Source organism: Coturnix japonica, chromosome 2 (genome assembly GCF_054131305.1).
Source record: "Coturnix japonica strain WE chromosome 2, WE-NBRP24, whole genome shotgun sequence".
Lineage (NCBI taxonomy): Eukaryota > Metazoa > Chordata > Aves > Galliformes > Phasianidae > Coturnix > Coturnix japonica.
The window spans coordinates 91,862,362-91,884,543 of NC_140664.1; the positions used below are offsets into that span (position 1 = coordinate 91,862,362).

Consider the following 22,182-nt stretch of genomic DNA (forward strand, 5'->3'; position numbering starts at 1 on the left):
CTAGAAAGAAAAAAAAAAAAAATAGTGGTTTATGTACTCTAAGACTATTCAATGTTGCATTAAAAGCACAGTAAGAAGGAAGAGTTAACAGATAGATACACTTCAAAGATGTACTCCTAATTTGACCTGAAACAGCACACTTATAGTACAGCAGATAGATGGATACCCACAGATTTCTGCATAAGCCTTATAGGAAGCAGATCAGTAGTTTAAGTCAGGTGTACAACCTAACTTAAAGATCATCATAGTATCATAGTCTCGTGCGGGTTGGAAGGGACCTTAGAGATCATCGAGTCCAACCCCCGGGATTCGAGCCTCCTGTGTAGCAGAGCGGCAGTTCTACCACAATTTATTTACAAGATCTATTTTACAAATGCTTTTTATTTGTACTTCAAATTCTCCATCAACAAGCTGGAAGTATTTTTACACAGGGCCGGATTATAAACATAGAAGCAACGGATGGATTAATGCAAAGCTCGTCACTGCAAAAGGTGCTAACTAACTTGTCCATATTTTGATCTAAGAATTGAGCTACTTTGATCCTGCAATTAAGTAAGAACCTTTCAAGTGAACCTTTCAAAACTGCTGTGTAAGAGCATAGGAAATCCAGGTAGGTTACATGCTGATCTTTGAGACTGTCAGTAGAATTTGCAACGAGCTATTCTCCCCTGCCAGGAACTGCTTTCAAGTCTGCCAATATACTTGCTGGTCCTGTTTCTCAAATAGCATTCCCTGAACCCTAAATACTTACTTAAGGAAACAACTGTTGAAAATAATAATTAAAAACAGATAAATAAAAATCCACAAACCTTTAAAACCAAGAACTGAAGTGTTTTTAACTAGTTGAGTCTTTTTTTTCAGAGGTGAAACTAAGCACAACAGTAAGGCCATAAAATCACCCCTATTCAGTGACTTTCTATTGTCCTTTCTCCCTTCTGTGCAGAACCAAACACGTAACATTAGACAGTGGAGGCTGCTTTAACCTTGACAATCTTCTACTCACATCATAATGTTTCAGTACAAGGACCTGAATGCTGTGCAGGGCAAACCTAGTTTTCCAGACAAAAGTTCAAGAAGCAGTAATGGAATCATAAAATCACAGAATAGCTCAGGTTGGAAAAGACCTTAAAGATATCGAGTCCAAATCACAACCTAACCATACTAGCCTAAATCCCTCTGCTAAAACATGTCCCTGAGCACCACATCCAAATGGTTTTTAAACACATCCAGGGACAGTGACTCAACCACCTCCCTGGGGAGCCTATTCCAGTGTTTAACTACCCTTTCTGTAAATAAATGTTTCCTGACATCCAACCTAAACTGACCCTGGCACAGCTTAAGGACATTTCACCTCATCCTGTCACCAGTGAGAAGAGACCAGCCCCACTCTTACTGTAAGCACCTTTCAGATACTGGAAGAGAGCCATGAAGTCTCCCCTCAGCCTCCTCTTCCCCACACTAAACAGTCCCAGTTCTTCCAGTTGCTCCTCATAGGGCACATTCTCCAAGCCTTTCACAAGCCTTGTTGCCCTTCTTTCGACCTGCTCCAGCACCTCAATGTCCTTTCAGTACTAAAAGCCTGTTCCCTGTATGTGAAGCCTATTCCCTGACAATACTGTAAGACATAAGACAGTCTCTACTTACCTGATTTTAGAATAGACAAAAATAACCCACTTTGGTAGCACCCAAGCAGTCAGAAATGAAACATCCTGTATTCTTTATGACCACGCTACTCTCACAGCAGTAACAGTTTAGCATGGAACTGTGAGTAGGTAAGGAGAGCAACCTACAGCACAGTGCAGTCTTAGCAGGCTCTGTGTTCCTCTCCAGGAAGTCTAAATCACAGAGAACATTCATAAGAAAATCACTGCTCATTTATTAAAATATTAAAATTGGAACAGTACTTAGAGCTGGAATTATTATTACACAGAAAAAAAGAGTAACTAAAGTAAAGTCAGGAAGCTTTTCAAATCCACCTTCTGGCTTTTCTCTTTTTCTTCTAAGTTAAGCATCCGTTTTAGCTTAGTAAAGTGAAATTTGGAGCTTCGTGGAGTCCTGGAAACGGAACCGGTTGTTGCCCGTCCAGATAGAGAAGTTCTGAAAAAAATTAAGACACAAATATTTTAAAAGGTGAGAAATCAGAATTAATAATTGAGTAGCTATGAAGGTAGATATACGTAATAAGTTACATTACTGAATGCAAATAGTGCATTTTCATATGAAAGTAAACATCTGGAAGTATAATTTTGTTACTCAGATTTTAAACTGGACCATACGTATTAATGACAAAAACAGAGTTGTGTATTCTTGTGGTCACTTTTCATCAGAACCCTTAAGGACACTGAAGGCAAAATGGACCTCCTTAACAGGCATGTAGTTATCAACTAAAAGTGACTTCCTTTCCCAACAAGATGTATTACATTCTGCTCAGTCAAGAACCAGTTAAGATAGAGAGAAATGGGTACCTGGGAAGTGATGAAGGAGTGCTCCCTTTGGATCCCAATCTACTGCAGCTTGCAGGTGTCGCTTTGTTTGCAGACTGGGTTTTTACATCTGGTGTCTTCAGGCTAGATTCAGCAGTTGGGGTGCTCAAATTGTGGGTCTTGGTAGCCAGAAAATCTCTGCTTTTACCATAAAATCTTGTTGTTTTGTTGCATGAGTTACAAGTAACAAGCTATGGAGAGAATAAAGAAAGTATCAATCTCTCTACCAGTCTTTTCCCTTTGAGTTTTCAAAGCCACTGTAAGAATTATTCAAACTGTTCTCCAATTATAAGAACGTACTTACTTGCTTAAGTGAAAAACGGAGATATTTAAAAGACTTCCTAAGCCAAACACATCCCTCCCATGCATTTATCTAGAAATGACTCCAGTCCCTCAGGAGACCCTTAACTCTGAATGTAATGCAGTGCAAAACAAAAAACAAAGCATAACAACACAAAACACCACACATCCAGTTCAGATGCTGCTTTAAATATACATTAGTGGTATTCACATTTTGCTGAAAAAATGATATATAAATTGATCAGAACTTATTGGCATGTTTCACCTCTATTGAAGTTCTATTACATAATCCCCAGTGTCTAAAGAGATAAAATATTTGAATCACTGAACACTCAAAAACAGCCATCTATAATGAGAAACAGCAAGAAGAGGCTTCCGAATAATGCAAAAATACTCCTTATTACAATAAATAGGAAGTTTTATCTATCTTGTGTGTTTACTTCAAGTCTATAAGGACCCTCCAGCAGCACAGCGTGCTGCAGAGGTACAGCAGAACAGATAACATCAGAGAGTCTCAGAGACTGCCAGACATTCCTAATATTGCTTACTACCATGGCAACCCCTCTTACGAAGGGACATGGGAGTAATACATTCAGACAAGTTTTTGAGGCACACAGTTACACTGACTGAAAAGCACTGGATGTTTCTGGTTTAAAAAATAATTTAAAAAATCAGGAGAGTGTCTCCAAAAGACCTACGTGATTTTAAAAGCATCTATTTCAAATCACTGTTCATCTGAATGTGTGTAAACGCAGCTAAATGCAGAATGCTTAGAAAGAATTCAATGTAAAAATGCCCAATTGAAGTGTTTTCAGGTAAGTGTTTTGAGTATGTCTATAATGTCGTACTAACAAACTAAAAACAAGAGTTAATGATCTAATACAGCTCAGGTCTGATGTATTTTTAGCTGTCCTGAAATTCAGAAGAGAAAAAAACCCATAACAGCATCATGTGTTCATTTAGTAATCTCTGGAATATAAATGGAGATGAATGCATTACAGTGTGGGAATCAGCAGGATACCATAGCAGAGCACAGCTGCTTTGCACTCCCTGAAGAGCACGTATAGTTAACTCCAGAAAGGTATCACGAATACAACTTGTGATATTGTTGCTTGGATTAATTCTCGGTCATCCTTGAATTCTCATTTTCACGAGGCTCCGGTATAAGATTACAGGGATCTACATTGCTAATTTTGAAAGCTGACAGTTCCTGACAGTATTTTAAATACCTAATACCAGAAAAACTTAAATCATAATCCACAGCACAAATGCAAACAGAACTGAGCAGAACACAAGTGCAGCAAATTGTAATTAACTCCCAAGATTAGGATATTATCCACAGTTTAAACTGTCCCTATTTAAAGCTGAATCTTAAACTACTCATCTGAATGCACAATGCATCCTAAGAATCTCTCCAGCTACAGAATAAATCTATGAGCCCACAATAATGCCTTAGGATGCTGTTCATCAAGTGTCTAAAGAGACAGATCTAAATGCATGCTAAACATTTGTGATCCCATAGCAAAGAAATAAAGCGAAGCTTTCAGCTCTTCAGATAACCTTTTATCCTGCTCTTCTTGCTGCCCAACCATTACGTAAAGTTTGGAAAGAATAATACTAAGGGTGCCTATCTGAAGTGCCCCTTTAGCCATTAGATCTGGTGACATCTGTGGTATTTCCTCAGCTCATGTCAATGGCTCTATAATGATTTTTGATTTAGCAAGTTTTACTCCCTAAACCTTCAGGCTCTCTTCACAGCAGGGTGCTGCCTTGTTTATTAAGGCATCCATGCACTAATTATTTAAACAGCATTAAACGTACAGTACCATTCTTCAAAGCATCACATCGTCTGCAGTAATTTTAGGAAAAAGAACTGAAGCTCCACAAGCAACATTAACTACTTCAAATTCCATATGGGGTTTAGTTTGGAAACACCTCCTGTATATTTTAATACCCAGCCAAACTTTAAAAGTTCTTTGTGTTCAAAACGTAACAGTGAACATTTGTAGGCTACATAAGTAAGATAAATGATGCCAAGCTGGTACACTGAGCAAAGACACTTTGAGATGACTGGTAAAACTGATAAAAACCTGACAGTCTGTCACTCAAGCCCTTCTTCAGAGCTGAAACAAAGGCAATAAATGCCAAACTGTATCACAATGGCAAAACAAGCCTTGCATCAGTCAATGGCACGTTCTTCTTCCCAGGAATGTTTTGGGGGATTCTTAGGAATAGATTTCTAAGAACTTTAAAGGATTCTTAGCATCTCCCCTGCTGTATTGAGGCTCTGCATCTACTGGAGTTGCATGGCCCCAATTTTACTATATAAATAGGAAAAAATACAAAACCAACAGTCAAAACATCTGCCACTTTTGCAAAGTTATGCAAATGATACAGTAGCAGAGAGATAAAATGCTGCAGCTTCTTGGCATGAAGAAAACATTGAATTTTCAGCAAGATCTCCAGACATCTGCACAGTTTACCCAGACTGGTACAAAGACAAAAAGATCACAAGAAGCAGGGAGCTGTTTGCATAGATTCTCTGATGAAAGGAGAACGGGAAAGAGAAGAAAATAAAAGATTTCTGGTTTTATCATTGTCCTCTTGATTTCACTGACATCCCTAATATGTGGCAGTATGAAGTAAATACCCTTACCAGAACACTTCTGGAGTCCCTATACTTTTTCAAAAGCTTTATCTGTTTCATATTGAGTTTGTAGTTCTTTGCCTCTCGCTTAAGAATTTTCTCTATCTGTGGTGTCACTTTCATCTTTGGCTTGAGCCGCACCCGGTAGCTGTCGGGAACCAGGAACTGGAAGCAGTAAGGACATATCCTCCCTTTTGCAGATTCTCCATCTATGGGTAAATAAAGTTAGAAGAGTAAAACTTAACATGCAATAATTTGCAAAATTAACAGTACCTAAGTGGTTGTGTTTTTACTGTATTTTTCACCTAGAACATGAGGACGTACTGAGCATGAGTAAGTTTTAATGAAGTTCTAAATCACAGCATCCCCTACAAGGACAGGCTGAGAGAGCTGGGACTTGTCAGCCCGAAGAAGACTTTTTTGTAAGGGCATGTAGCAATACAACGATGGGAAATAATGGTTTAAACTGGAAGAGGGCAGATTTAGACTAGATATTAGGAAAAAATTCTTTACTGTGAGGGTGGTGACACACTGGAACAGGTTGCCCAGCGAGGCTGTGGATGCCCCCTCCCTGAAAGCATCACAGGCCAGGCTGGATGGGGCACTGAGCAACATGGTCTAAAGGGAGGGGTCCCTGCCTATAAAAGGGGTCTGGAACTACATGACCTTAGACCCAACTACATGATCTTCCAACCCAAACCATTCCATATATGACTATATGAATTCATGCTAAGTCTGTGCACTGCAGAAGTTCACACAAGAAATAATAGTACATTATACTGAAAAAATGCAATCCTCTCCTTTTAGTCTTTAACGACAGAAACTCACAATTCCACATGTAGCTCCCAAGGGCATGTTTTTTTGCCTGATCAGTGACACCAAAGCCCTCTGAAGCATTCTGCCTTTTTCACAGAACCATTTGACTTGGAAGATAACTTTAAAGGCCATCTGGTCCAACTCCCCTGCAGTAAACAGGGACACCTCCAGCAGATCAGGGTGCTCAGAGCCCCATCCAGCCTGACCTTGTGTGTCTCCAGGAATGGGCATCCAAGCAACCTGTGCCAGTGCTTTTAGTTTGAAACCCTTTCCCCCTTGTCCCATGGCAAGAGACCATGATAAAGTACCTGTCCCCTTTTTTTCCTATAGACCCAAGTGCAAGAAGGTGATGGCGCCTGAGATTGGGTTGAAAACTCACACAATAATTAATAATAATAATAACAATAATAATAATAAATAATAATAATAATAATAATAATCCAGAATGTTAAATCTGAGTAGCCTATTGCTACACTTGCCTCAGTATTTCCTGCTGCCAGAGCAGCTCTCCTCACCCCCCACAAAACACCCGTTTTTCTCTGCCTAGCAAGCGCATCATTCCTAACACAAGCCCTAAACGTGCTGTGGGGACAGAGCAGAAGCGATACGAATACGGAGAAAAGGAAGAAGACCCCATCCTCAAAGCTACGCCGGCCCGAGCCCCTCACTCGCCTCGGCAGCTGCTCAGCGTCCACCTGCGGGGAAAATACACATTATCAGACCGGCTCTACCCGCTCCGCTCCCCGTCGCGAACCCCCATCCCGGACACTCACAGCAGGAACCGAGCTTGGCCCGGGCAAGTGCCCACCAGCAGCCTCGCAGCCGCCTCCAAGAAGCGCACCCCCATGATGCAGGCACCGCCGGAAGCCGATGCCCGGCAGCTCCGGCGCCGCTCTGTGCAGCGCTACGGAGAACCAGGCGGATACAGCGGCCGCAGCTCCGTGGTTCCGGGCTTGGTGCCGCTGGGAAGGGGCGGGATGTACGATCTATGTGTGCTTAAGGGGAGCTTTACAGTACAGTCAGTAATTCTGGAGATGGTAATGGAGTTCTTTACTATGAGAGTGGTGAGGTGCTGGCACAGGCTGCACAGAGAAGTTGTGGGTGCTCCATCCTTGGAGGTGTTCAAGGCCAGGTTGGATGGGGCACTGGGCAGCCTGGTCTAGTATTAAATCTTAAGGTTGGTGGCCCACGGGGGGCTGGAACTTGATGATCATTGGGGTCCCTTCCGACCCAAGCCATTCTACACAAAGGTGTTTTTTGTCACAGAGTTAATGTCAGTTTCGATGTCCTGACTTTCCTGAGCCACGGAGCGGGAAACCCAACCTTCATCAGCCAACAGATCTTGGGCAAATAAAATACACTAGATTATAAGTAATGTGGGGAAACTGAAAAACAAACAAACAAACAAAAACCTCCTTTTTTTTTTTTTTTGGAATTAAGAGAAGCAAAAATAATGGCACCACTAGGCTAAGGTGCTGCCCTGCCTTGGCTAGCAAGCACTGTGCTACAGTAGTAAAGCGCAGACTGATATAACACAAAGGATTCATTTGTATATCTTTCCCTGCACCTGCTCTTGCCCTCTTCTTATCCTTCCTTTTTTGCTTCCCCTCGGTCTCTTCCAGTCTCTCTCAAACACAAATAAATTCTATTCTTCTGTTCCTCTGACTGGGCTCAGCCATTCTTTCTCTCTCTAGTCTGTCTGTATTATAGATGATCTTTCTTGTAAAAGCAGTGCAAACAGCATCTCCCAGTGCCATCCCCATTCCGTGTTGCTCGTCCTAATGCATGCCTCATGAGATGGAAACTGTGTTCCTCACGTTCGGTGTGATGCTGAATGTGCTACACCAATAATGTTGGAACCAGGGGGCAATAGCAACGGATGGCTCAGGGCTCTCTCTGGGTCTCATCCTGCACAACTCCCTCCAGAAGTCAGCATTTCCATGCACCCAGTGCTGCCAGGGCCGCATCCTTAAATTCCTCAGCTCACTGCCGGATTAATGGAATCAGAGGGCAAAATTAGCCCACATCTCAGGGCAGGCTCCATTTGGTTTTACTTCATCCTGGCTTATGATCACCAAAAGCAGGTTAACAGACCTATGCCGCTAACTGCTTCCTGCTGTTGTTTGGTGTTCTGTAGTTAGCACGGCTGACCGTCAAGCTGTAAATCTTGCCCGGTGTTCTGTAACAGAAAGGGGGAAAAAAGCCGGAATGATTTGTGTTGACTTTGGGACGTCGTGCATCATTATCGATCGGAGGGAGGCAGTGAGAAAGGCGGGCCGTCTATCTGTTGCTCTCCGCTAGTCCCGGAAGGTGGTGGTAGCTGGCAGTCAGTAGAGGGCAATAGAGAAATACGGTTCGTGATACCTAAAGGATTTGAAGCAGTGATTATGTGTTTACCAAAAAAAAAAAAAAAAAAAAAAAAAAAAAAAAAAAAAGGGAAAAAGAAGAAGAAAAGAAGAGCCGGGAGGGAGGATAGGTTGTTCAGTTTACTACTGGAGACCTGACTGTGACAGCGCGTCGGGAAAACATCATTTGCAAGGGAGGAAGGAATTGCTGCGGCAGCATCTCCGTGTCTCTCCTATTTCTCTTTAGAGTTACATAGGATAACTTGGCCAGAACTTACTGATGCCTGCACGGTCAGCGGAGCCGGGAATGGGAAATGCAGGAAGGCACTCTGTGGCAGGAGCAGAAGAGGAAGCATTACAAAGATCCTGCAGGTGACCGAGGTGAGCAAACTAACAGCTTCTCTTTGAGTGAGACCGTAGGTGTTCAGTCAGCCGTGTAAAGTCATGAGCAAACGGAGCAATTGACATTATGAGAGAATTTTGCTTTTTGTGGCACGCTGGTATAAGACTCGTTTTATCTTGGGGAAAAAAAAGCAGGTAGGGATGCTTTGGGGATAAGCACTTTTAAGCATATGTTATTTTGCTTAAAGCGGTGGCTTGTTCTGTGTGCAACATTACATATTAGCACTGTTTGAAACATGGTTATCATTTTACAGTGTTTGTGGACTACCTAGATTCTAGCTTGTCAGGAAACACATAAAGAATAATGGGAGACTATTGTTGTTCCTTTTAGAGGGGATTTTTAATAAGCTTTTGGAAAAACGTGACTTGGAGATTTAGAGACATTTATTAAGAGATTTTGGATGCATGGTGAGAATCCTCTCAGATTTTTCAAAGGCTATATTGTCAGAAGGATACTGAGAAGTGATAGCAAAGACTATAGCAGTAACAAAAAGAGTTAAGCCACAGAAATAAGCAGGCTAATTGAAGGTCTGGGAAGCAGGAAAAAAACTCTAAACAAAACAACCAACCAAAAGACTAAGTTAAGAATTAAGCATATGAAATACTTTTCTGTTGCCAAGATCTCAGCTGGTGTCACCATAACACTTGGAAAATATCCTCAGGATGCTAGGAGCCATTAAAGCAGTACAGATTATCAGAGGATAAACTTCCACTTCGGCTGCCACTGGTACCAGAAGTGACCAATAGGAAACATGTAAGAAATGAAAGATGAAGAACTGAAGCATTGACATTCTGGGGATATCACAGAGCAAGTGCAAGGGTATCTAGAGGTCAGTCAGACAGTACCCATCTGAAATAAGGCAGGGTGATAAAGAAAAGAGTTATGTCATCTTCTAAAAACATACTGTGAGCTTCAAGAAGCTAATTAAGGGAAATACTATCTTCTGTTCTTCCTGAACCAGAGTTTATTTTGTGTCGTGATAGGTGAGGAAATGGCACAGTGATTTGACTGTGTTTTGTGTGTCAAAATGCGTAAAAGATTAACATGTTGATTGTTTGTTTATTCATTGTTTAGAACGCAGCTTCCTGAGAGCATGTGCCTGAGGGAAGTGAAAGATAACATATATAGAACTTGTCACTATTTTCTGTGGGTTGGCAACCTCCATCTGACAGGGAAGGGACTCAATGAATATCATAATCCCCTCTGTTTTGAAACCTACAAGTTCCAACTCCACTCCACATTTTTCTTATCTTATTCTATTTCCAGTGCTCTAGATTTTCTTGTGAACCTACATATATGTTCTCTGGAAAGATGATAGAAATTAGCAATGGTCTCAAACAAGAGCCCCAGGGAGAAGGATAACTGCAATTTGAGGAAATCCATACTTGTGTACCAACTCCTCTTCAAAGCAGTCTGTAGTGGGAGTGATTAGTTCCTGATCTAAAATGGCAAGCTCTGGGACAACAGATATTCTCTTAAGCTGATACCTATTTGCAGCATAATTAACACAATTGCTTGGTGATGTTTGCTGAAGAGTTTTCTCTTGGGTGGTTTCATAGCAGGTGTGACCAAAGGAGTTCTTATAGTGGGGGAGCCACACGGATTGGTGGCTGGGATTGAAAAATAGTAGATGATAGTGCTTTTTTGTGTGACTTTGTGGCATGTCTGAGACCTCTTTCAGATCAACTTATAAAGTGGTAGAAGGGGTGCCTTGCCCTCACTAAGAACCAGTCTTTGAATGGCAGGCTGTGGATGTGCAAGGAGCCTTGCTGTATGGATGTCATGGGACAAGCTGTGGTCTGGGTGCAGTGTCTTCCATCATGTAGTAAAAGATGCGCCTGTGCCAGTTCTGCATGAGACTTCCTGTTACCTTGGGGATAAGAAATGATTTCTTCATCTTCATTTACAAAGTTGCCTAAAAGAGTTGACATTTCAAGCAGAAGTTCCACTTGCCAAAAAGGTGTTGCTAATTAATATGTTAATTATCATGTTAACCTGTTTGCTTAATGAGACATGAAATGGTCCCTACTGTTAGGAACATCACTGTGCACAAGAGTTTGTCCCAGGTTCTCTGGGTCATTTACTGCTGTACTGCAGAATGACCCAGGGCTGCTTCTTCAGCCTTTTGCCAAAATAGGAACACTTTATTTTCTGGTGAGTCATCCGGGTTTCACTCAGAGCCCATAAGATTCCATCACCCTGTTCTTCCTTGCTGTGCAGTCCAGTCCTTGTCCCAGAGGCCCAGCTTTCCTGGACAAGATATCGATGGCACCTTCTCCAGCAGCTGTTGGCTCCCTTCCATAATTAATTTTCAGGGGACTGCTCAGAGACTATACCATATGGGGCATTTCCTCTCTCACTGGAGCAGGTCACGCAGTGTGGCAGAGCAATGCTGGCAACTGAGCTGGAGTTTGCCGCACACTGTGCTAAATGCTACCTGCTTTGAGTCAGATAGGGAACTAGGTCAACCAAAGGCAGTGGCTGTAGGCGTTTTCCAAATGGGCTGTATTTACTGATGAACAACGCAGAAGAGCTGTCTGTTTCAGGAGAAAAGTCTTTCTTTCTTGTTTTTTGGTTTGTTTGTTTTTTGTTTGTTTGTTTTTTTATTTCCTTCTGGTGCAGGATGGGAAGAGGGGAAGTCTTCATTTTTAAATTGCTTTTCACTTGAAGTTTGTTTCCTTTTTATTGTGAGTCACCGGTTCTAAGGTGGCACAAGTTTGAGCAGGAGGCTGGATCAGACGGCCTCTAGATGTTTCCATCCTTAACCCGTAATTTTCAACACTCATGCTGTAATTTCCTACTCTTCCTGACTACACATTGCCAAGGAGAGGGGAAAAAAAGGGTATTTTATGGTCTTTTTTTCCGGAGTAATATTTTATTTGTTTAAAAGTGAAGAAGAGATAACAAAAACTAGGTACCTGAAATAGACAGCTGTGCCATATAATAGTTATTTGCAGTTGTTGGTCTAGCTGTTTGTACGTTTTGTCAGAAAACTATCATGTTCAGGCTGATTAACAGAAATATTTTTATGCAGAAATTTAGTCAGCTGAGGGGTAAACAGTTAGAAGGCCGTGTTCCCTGCTGCAGGAGAAAAATGGCTTCTCACACCTATTTGTACCATTCAGAGTTGGGCTTACATCTGAGAAGCTGCCATCAGTGCTGGTTCTTTCAGTTTTATTCTTGGCAAGTTGGATAGCGAAAAGGGATGGAATATTTACTGCTACAGTATGTGAAGCAATCTGAACTTGAAAGATTCCTAGCAGTTTTAGTGTAATCAGTTTTGGCTGAGTTCATTCAAATTTAAACTGTTTGCCCAGCTGACATCCTCGATTCATCATTCTAGCTGAGACGAGATCTTCGAGCCATTTACAAAATCTAAAGAAACCTATTTTCCATTAGCTTCAATCGTAAAGGTGATAAATATGCAGAAAACTTGAATCTTTAGAGATGACAAAGATGGATATAGTTTAGACATAAGGGAGGTAACAGAGAGTACCAAACTGAAGCTTTTAGTGAACTTTAAACCAGAGTTTCACAGTCAGATGCGAGTGGGTGATGCATTGCTCCTTATTTCCTTCAAAGCTGCTGCTGAGGCACAGTGGTAGCACAGCATATTTTATCTGCATTGGAAAGACAGCACATGGGTCTTCATTGCTATTAGTGTGGCAGCACCACCCAAACTTATTCCTCTCTTAAAGGAAAAACTAAAATGAGAAGGATGTAACTACTTCAGTAGCCTGGAGCATCTAAAGAGGAAGAACTCCACATGATAGTAATTCAATCAGTCTCTGCAATCTTAGTGTCCTGACTGCTGGCAGAAAATGTCTTCAGTGAGGCTTGTACTACAGCCGTATTGTTCTCAAGTATGGAAAAGAGCTCACCTTTCTAAAGTTGGCCAGCATGCAATGCCCTCATCTTTACTGTGCTCCTCTAAAACCTGTGCAGAAAACAAAACAGCAAGGGGTAGATGGTGCAGTTTTGTCTTACAGCCCCACAGCTAACTGCTTCAGCATCCCAAGTCAGAAGTAGTCCTATACACACACATTAATAAAAACCTGAGATCAGAGTTGTCGTTAACACATGGGGGCTGAGGGCCTGATACAACTTCAGTCTTCTGAAGAAGAAGCCATATAGCCATATGTTTTTATGTGTTCTTTTCATTATTATTAGACAAGTATTCACGTATGGTCTGCATCAGACTCTTGAAAGGTCCTTTTTGACCCCACTGTGGGGAAAGGATCTGTTTTCCCACTTTTGAGAAGTCATTTTAAAGTGACCTGCCTGATGGCATGGCAGGAATGTCTGGCTTTGACAATTCGTAACACACTTAGTTTGTGCAAATGAAAATTATTTTTTCCTTATTTTGTCCTTAAGCAATGTTTTTTTCTGATGAAAACATTTGTTTTCTTGACCCCACTCTTCCTCCTAAGCTAGTCTAATAGCTCTGCATCCCTTAGAACTCTCTGGAAAAATAAAGCTGCTTATCATGAGAGAATAAGTAAAAGAAAGGACAACAGAAAGCCTAAAGGAATAAAGGTTCAGATAGAGATATACTCACAGGTCCATTTGTCACAGTACCTGGTGGTTCTCTGCTGCTCTTCCATTTGCTCTGCTGCTTAATCATTTGCTTGAGTGCCCAGGTACCATGGTGAGGGACACAACACCAGTGCCACAGACTCAGCATGCAGCATATTCATTAAAACATTATTTTTGAAAGGAAACCCAAAATAAACACAGCTTATGAAAATCCTCAGCATAGCAAACACTGCAGTTTACTTTCCTCTCTAGCAATACAGATTAACATCTTAGCATATAGGCTTCTTGCTCCCATTTTATGTTTTTCTTTCTGCTGTATTCACAGCTTTCCCATGAAAATGTAAGTAGCCTGAAAGGCTTCAGACTTCTTCCATATGTCGAGTACAGTACTTTTGTGCATTGGCCTTTCTGTGTAGCTATTGTTGTATTTGTCCCGTTGCCATCAGTATTCAAATCAGAGAAAGAGCCTTGAAATAAGAGCCAGAAGCATCTTTGGTCTATTAAACGCCAAGAGTTAGCTGACGAGATATATGTGACACAAGGGGTATAAAGTGCTTACTTTGTAAGTCCCATCTAGCAACTAGGTAAAAGGAATGCTGGAATGCCAACTGACCAGCTCTTCTTCCTTCTCCAAATATGAAGCCTTCTGCCTGAAGAGCTCCTATGAAGCATGTCTTCTGTAGCGTCATGTTTTCAGGTCTGATCTTCACAAAGACCTCCGTTACTGCTGTTTCTTTATATAAAGCCATGCTATTTATAGTTCTGTTTGAATATTCATGGTGGCCACCACTGGTAAGTTAGTACTGAGCAATAGTTTTCTACATAGGACGTTATGCACTAGCATCCCTCCAAGATAACTGCTTAAAATATAAAAACAAATTTACATCTTTATCATGATTACCTTAGGAGTTTTCTCCTGCTTCTGGTATTTTGCTCACTTGCTTCACAACGCTTTTCTCTGAACACTGGTGTGTGGAGCAGGTTGAGCTGGCAGCATGTGAGCCACCAGCACGTAACATGCCCAGGAGACAGGCTGAGTGACAGAGGAAGTAACCAGAGATAAATATAAGGTGTGCATGGACTGGAGCTGGGTAACTGTTCCTCAGACTCCGCTGATCATAAAAGGTAGCTTTAATTTTTTTTGCAGCTCTCAGGAAATAGGAAGGACATCCTTTCTCTCTTATATTTCCCTTACATGATAAATAAGTGCCAAACATTTAGTTCAGGCCTATCTTACCATCTGCTCTGTCAGCAATTAGCTCACCAATTGGTGTGGGCCGAGTTCCATTAATATCTAGCAAAAGCACACAGAAAAGCTCAAAGCTCAGACAGTAAGGCGGAGATGTTGATTCTCTTTGTCTGCCTGGAATGGGGTAGGAAGAGTCTGTGATGCACTGCTTGCCTACAGTTGGAGGCAGAAGCAGTTTGCCATTTGAGTCAACCATCTTAGTGGTACCAACACCAAAAGACTATAGTAATAACAATCCTCTCATCTCCATCCTTCTGCTGTATAAAAATTTTCCACCTTGGCACAACACATCAACTTGCTACAGATCCACAGATCCTTATAAACCCTATTGGTGCAGGAACTCTGCTCTGGTCTAGCATTTTACTGGGGAGAAAAACCAGCAAAAAGCAGAGAAAAATCATTGTTTGCATCCTGTGTTTCTGCAGGCTCCAGGAGCCTGAAGGTAGAATCACTCCCCTCTCCTAGTAGGAAATTCGGCCAGACTGCATGGGAAGCCACCAAACAGTTTGCACGCTAATACTGTAGGGCATCAAAGTAATAACACCTTTACAATTCTGGTGCTTGTAGTATGATTGCAAAACTGAGCTTTGGTATCAGAATCAGCAGACCACTGCTATTGTGATGACAAATGTCTACAGTGCAGAAGTTTTTTTATAAAAGGCTTTTGTTGCTGTGATGTTGCCAGCCATACAGGCACTCCTTCCTGCCACCCACATCTTTTCCATTATTCTCATGTAATTTCTTTGGTGTTCCTTTGCATCAAATCTGAGGGGTATTCAATGATGCTTACAAGTACAGTTCAATTAATTCTTTCATCCTTCCCTTATGGACGGTGTTCCATTTTTGAGAACCACTTTAGGAACACCTGCAAGTTGAGCCTAGATAAAGGTGTCTCTTCCTGCCAGCAGATCTGTGCACTCATATTTTCCATGGCCTATTATCTGGAACTTGACAGGCCTTTGCAATCTTTCCCAGGTAAACAGTTCTCAGTTAATCACCACTGTTTTGTGGGCTGAAGTGAAAATAAACCTGAGCTGAAAATGCTGAGCTAAACTCAAATCCAGTCTTCTCCTAGCCCAGAGCTGGGAGTTTTAATTTGGCCCTTAATGGACTATGATCCAGTTACAGAATTAGGTTTTGAGCCAGAAGGACATCTAGGTTCTGTGACGTTTATATAAATATGCAAGCTTAGCATTCATTATGTGTTTACAGCCTGTTACTCATTTCTAACTAGTGTCATTTTCCTTTTTAGCCACAGGGAGAGAAGCTATATTTTTACCATTGATGTTACTTTGGTACCGTATGATGGTGACAAAATCTGAAGACATAAAAGCACAGTAAGAACTCAGATACAACTATCCAATGTGATGAACAGAGAAAGTGTTTATATAGGTTGCACAAGTTCAAACATTTGTTATTCACTTTTCTATCCTCATACAGTTGTTTCAGCTTAAGACACTAGGCCCAAATCAAACTGAGTTTAAGTTTTCCAAATGCCTTGTTAACAGGCATTGATATACCTGCAATTAAGTGCAGATGAGGAAAGGAAAACAATAACCTGGTTTAGTGCTGAAAGAGTCAATAAAGAACTAAGAAAAGCTGCTGAAGTTGCATTTAAATTTCCAGTTTCTTTTCTGTTTGCCAGTTCTCTACATAAGTGCAAAAAAAAAAAAATAAAAAAATTGTTTAAAAATAAAAATATCTTTTAGAGACCAATATAAGGATTAGAGCGTGTAATACTAACATTGGAAAACTGCTGCTGTATTTCTGATATCGTCTTGCATTTGTGGTTAAGAGAAAATTCCTTTTCTTTTTTTTTTGCGGATTTCTGGGAAAATAGATGTGAATCTCACTCGATCCATTCTCATTCTGACAGGCTGACTTGGAAATCTTCAGTTTCAAAGAATGTAAAAATGTCTGAGTGAGTTCATTTGGAGCAGATGGGTTTTCAGGAAAAGGCATCCAATTTGATAGACTTCCAGAAAGAAAAAAAACAAAGCCACAAAACTGGCAGAAGACGAAGTACCTTTGTTGCAAATGTTTGCTGGTCCCACTGAAGTTGATGCTACTTTGGGAATTGACTTCAGTTGAGATCGAGGCTTGTGTGAGCGTTGCAAATGAAGGTACTGATCATTAAAGCTGTGTCAGCTTCTCAGCAATGAACTGATGTTCTTTTTGGCTTAAGTTCAGTGTTCTTTGAACAAGGAGCCTTGATTTACACTAAGTGTTTCTCAGATATTCTTGTGGGAATATTAAGCTGCTGTCTTGCTACTGTTTGTGGAGCCACCAAAGAAACGAGCAAAAAAGAAAGAAAAAGAAAAAAGAAAAAAGAAAAAAACAAGCAACCAACCAAACAAGCCAGAAAACACAGATGTAAGTCTGGTGGCTGTTGTTGAACGTGTGTGTCCTTCTTGTCCTTCCATCTTGCAGCTGCAAGACTTGCAGCTTTGTGGATGGGTCACCCATACAGCTCTCTTTCAGGCTGTTACCAGTCTTGCTTCACAGATCAACCAACAACTGTGTTTGAAAGCATGTTTTCACCTGTTTCCTCTTCCTCAGGAATAAAAATTATGTCTGAAAAGGGAATTGACAAAAGCCAAAGTTCCACACCCAGCCTAGCCCAGTGATATGAATGAAATCATATTTTCTTGATGCTTGTGGAATGAAAGTGGCAGCTGTTACCATGGAAATTGTGAGTTTTTGTAAGAAGTTTTAAGGAGGCAGAATATCACCACTAATCTGAGAGTCTGCAGTCAAGACAGAAGGTTAAAGTTGGAGATGCTCTAATTAGGAGATAGCTGTGTCCCTGGTAATGTGAGGATGGATACAAAGGAGTTCTGTTTAATAAAATGCTGTTGCCCTGCCTAATCACTGGAACCTGTTGTTTTGGATAGAGAACACTGATCAGATTAATCCCCAGTACAAATCTGCTAATTTGTGTTAAAATAGGTGTACATTTAATGCGTATAAATAGGTACTATATCCTGGGAAGGTCTTTTAAACACTTTGTTGAAACAAACAAACAAACAATTTTTTTAAGGGTTAAGTGCTCTCATCCCCTTTTTAGATACATTTTCCTAGGCTTTGTTCTATATTTTACAAGCAATTATGTCTTCTCTGTCCTTTTCTCTGTCCTCAACACATTTTCTGAAGTGCTGAAATTACTGTAGTCCTTCAGATTTCTCCTTAAATGTGCTAAAATTGTTATCAGCAAACAGAGAAAAGGCTTTGTTATTTCCGCTGTGCTTCCTCTGTTGATTGACTGTGCCATGACAAAGTGAATAATATAGCAAAACCATCATTGACAAACAGGAATTTTTTTTTTTGAGATGGATTATCTCTGTTCTTACCAAGTACCAAATATTCCCTGACTTCAGAAGGGCTGCATTTCACCACAAGAGCTAGAAGTATGGCAACATACTACTTCTAATTTTCTCAGCTTTAGAGTACTGAAATGCCATCTGACGAACTGTTAAAGCATCTAATAAATTTTTTGAAACAGTTCCACAATTTGCCCTGGATTATTTCACAAAAGGCTTAATTATTCTTAATTAAAACTCCTGTTGATTAAATTTGTGTGAGCTCTAGCTACTCAAATAGTCTTGGGCCCAGCGTTTTTCTATTTATTTATTTTCACTCACAACTAGCCTGTATTATTGCAAAAGCCTTTATCTGTGTAATTAGTTTTACATGGATTTTTTTAATGAAGACAGTATGTGAAAATGGAATATAAAAAATGTTGTTAGATATGTCAAAATGACACCAACAGCACATCAAGGCAGTAAACATATTGCCATGACAAAATCCTTGGGAGAGTTAAGGGACATTCTGTGACTTGTGGATACAAACAATGCATCTAGATAGTTATAAACAGTGCAACTGTCATAATGTGATATTTCCAACTAAATATCAAGCTCCAGATTGAAGGCTGTAGTTTTGCCTTAGCTCTTCAAGCTTGAAGACTTTTGGAGAAACTCATAGCCATATTGCTAGTCCCCTTCTTTACAGCCTAAACGAATTTATGGTTTGTATAGAGCTATTTTTCTATCGCTACTCTTTATATTGAATTGCACTTTTCCCAGCTGTATTTATCCTCCTCAAAGCATTTCTGGGCAGTAATTACTTCCTTACTTTGTACTTGAATTGCTGAACAACTGTAGACTAAGAAACTTGGCTATGTTAGCTACTTTGGATGGAGGATCTCCATTCACTCACTTATTTTAAAAGCTCTCTTCTGCACTGTTCCCCATCTGCGATCATCTTTCTTGAATGTGTATAGGAGTCCAGGTGTGGCGTGACCACACTTTGGACATTATCAGTAATGTCTCCTAGGTTCTACTGGAGTTGAACCTAGGAGGGAGCTGAAGTCTCCTCCTCAAGACTAAAAGTCTCATTTGCCTTTGTCACAAAAGCATTGTTACTTATTTAATCATCCTCATTTGGCTCTACCTGGTCATCTCCTCACTTGCAATTGAACATTCTACACGTAGCTCTCCTGTTGGCCCCATTTCTATGGCTCTCATCTTCAAGTCATTTTATCTGTATGGTGTCACCACTCTTCTGCACTGAGAGTACAAGAGCACCCAGGTACAAGAGCTCCTGGATCTCAAAGATCAAAATCTTTGAAAGGACAGCAGAGAAGCCCGAGGATGAATCCTGAAGATCCTCACTGCCAGACCTTCATTTATTTTATTTGATTTATCCCTTTTTTAATAGCACTTGCTTGTTTATTTATTCTCTTTTAGCTAAAGACCTAGTAAGTCTCTTCCTTAGTCTTCAATTCCTTAATAGTGCCCAACTGTGTCAGATCTAATGGATGACAGCCCTGCCCACAAAAGAGGAGATGGAACTGGAAGAATGTTAAGGTTCCTTCCAAGCCAAGCCATTCTGTGATTCTCTGAAAATGTGTTTTAAGGCCTTGAATACTGCTGAGGTCAAATGAAATAACTTGTCATTTTCTGTCTGCTGCCTTCTCTTATTAATGTAAAGAAACGATATTTACCATTTTTCAGTTTCATTCCCAACGTGATGATGCTATTAAAACTATATGCCACAGGATCAACTCTACCTATGTCAGAATTTTTTAGAACTTATAGACAATGATCATAGAATCACAGAATGGCTTGGGTTGGAAGAGACGTCAAGGATCATGAAGCTCCAACCCACTGCTGCAGGCAGGGCCACCAACTTCTACATTTAATACTAGACCAGGCTGCCCAGGGCCACATCCAACCTGGCCTTGAACACCTCCAGGGACGGGGCATCCATACCCTTTCTGGGCACAGGTTTAACCAGACTGCACGCTTGGTGCATTTTACTTTTTGAGTTACGTTTCCACATTAGCTGTGGTGATTTCTATTTGTATGCCCACATCTGTTCACCTTATTTTTGTCTTTTAAACCAACTTAATCTTTTTTATTGAAAACTATGGCAAAATACTTATTCAGAGCCTGTGCTTATCTTGTGTTTAGCATCTGCTCCATCTATCCTCCACAGCAGCACAACATATTTCCTTGTCTTTTTTTATTTAACTTACTGAGAGCCTTTTAATATTCATTTTCATATCCTTTGCGAGATCAAACTCAGTTGGGTTCTTGGCAGTTCAAACTTCAGCTTTGTACTTCCCGACCTCTCAGATGTTTTTAGCTTGTGGACAGTACCTTTGGCATTCTGTATGGACTCTGCTTATTTCCCCTACCTTCTTCTTGACACAGTTATTCAGTGAGGGTGTGTATGGGATCTCTTCGCATAAGGTCCTGCTAGCTGCTGGAAGCCACTTTGTAAAAGCTACTCTTTCAAATTACCGTCTCTTTTCTCTATTACAATATAGTCATAATGAGAAATCTTAAATGTCCTTTTTATTGCCCTTTTACAGTGTGAGTGCAATTCTTAAGTTCATATGCCAACCCTGCTTCTCTCTTACATAAATAATCCTACTAATGTCAAAATTAAAACTGTGAAGGTTATCTGTGTGAGAAAAAAAGGTCTACATCCCTTCAAGTACTTTCACTAGGTGCAGTATTTTCTTGCAGTGATGACTTTTTTAGCTGAACTGCAAAAACCTGTCAAAGAAGTGCACGTGCAGTATCAAAAAGAAGAACAGAATATTTTGAAAGGTGAGACTGATTGGAAACAGTTCTGCCAAAGGATGCAGAAAGTCTTCCAAGTGTTTAGTATTTCTCTGACTTTTAGCCACCTGACTCAGGTTTTAGATCTATATTATTAGATTTGCTTCTAGCATTCTGGTGATTTCCAGAGTACTGTACTGAGTGTTCAGGAAAGTGGTCTTTAACAGAACTTAATTGTTATACAGGTAAAGATCGCAAAATCACATCATTGATGGGGTGAGAGAAGTCCTCTGGAGCTAATCCAACCCAACCCTTGCTCCAGCAGGAACATCCAGAGCGGGTTGCCCAGGCTTATGTCCAGATGGCTTTTCCAAATAGAAAACTCCACAGCCTCTGGGCAGCTTGTGCCATTGCTGTCACCCACACAGGAGTCAGTGTGTGGTCTCCTGTGTTCCAGTCTGTGCCCGTGGCCTCTTGAACTGGCACTGGGCACCACTGAAAAGGGTCTGACTGTTTTCATTGAATTCTCCCTTTAGGTATAGACTTTAATAAGGTAACTATTTATTACCTGGAGTTTTGTTAAGTCTCAAGATATGTCACTTCTGAGTTTTGTGAACAATGGAAAAACAGCTGTAGACTGCCCCAAAAAGCTTGCAGTTGAAACAGATAAAACACATCCAGGACCAAAGAGAGCAAACATTTTTTACAGTCACTCTAAAATGTGGGAAATGAGCTAGAGTCACCCATCTAGGGCATGGCCAGCAGCTGAATTCTGTCTCCTTGTCTTCTCAGTCTCCCAGTTGCAGGATATTTTTTTTTTCCCCCCAATTTTGTCCACTATAATATTAACAGGAGTAGGAAATTTCAGCATAGTTCTGGAAATGAGAAGAGACAAAATTTCATTTATTTTCCTACTGTTTCACTTCCTTTAATAATCTGTCACTGTATGACAAAGTAGTTGGTAGAAGGAGAAAGCATGGTATGTTCTCCATTGATGATACACTGCATTATTTAGCTACTCCTGTAGAGGAGCGTATATTAGCTATTAATCAGTTATTGTGAAAAGAAAGCAGATGGGTAAAAACCTGATTTGGCTGTTAATTTACAAATTATGAGCAATAGGTATAAAGCGAACAAGGAAGTAGATGGCAATGCTGAAAATAATTTTTGCTGCATGAAAAGCTTCCTTTTACTAGATTGAGCATGCGATCATAAGTAATATTACATACAATTATTGAGAAGATATTAAGAAGTTTCAGAACATTTACATTTTCAGATTAGCTGGTAAGCTTCACAACTGTGACCTGAATTATGACTCTCCTGTGGTTTCTATTT

General features: G+C 40.6%; 1 protein-coding gene and 1 long non-coding RNA gene across 3 annotated transcripts in view; one reads left to right on the forward strand and one right to left on the reverse strand.

The window, feature by feature from the left end:
- Positions 1-1,856: 1,856 nt before the first annotated feature.
- On the reverse strand, positions 1,857-7,115 carry RMP24 (ribonuclease MRP subunit p24). The gene is made up of 5 exons (XM_015854317.3): positions 7,020-7,115; positions 6,919-6,941; positions 5,440-5,639; positions 2,466-2,674; positions 1,857-2,097 (listed from the first exon to the last, which is right to left on the reverse strand). Exons 1-5 carry the CDS (start codon positions 7,091-7,093, stop codon positions 1,944-1,946), a joined length of 660 nt encoding a protein of 219 aa, XP_015709803.1. The 5' UTR covers positions 7,094-7,115; the 3' UTR covers positions 1,857-1,943.
- Positions 7,116-8,545: 1,430 nt separating this feature from the next.
- Positions 8,546-22,182, forward strand: part of LOC116652891 (uncharacterized) — an 87,642-nt gene continuing 74,005 nt past the window's right edge. The window contains exon 1 of one of the 2 annotated variants that reach the window (XR_014942881.1): positions 8,546-8,972. This is a non-coding gene — a long non-coding RNA (uncharacterized LOC116652891). The remainder of the gene's footprint in view (positions 8,973-22,182) is intronic. The other variant, XR_014942882.1, reaches the window with a different exon arrangement.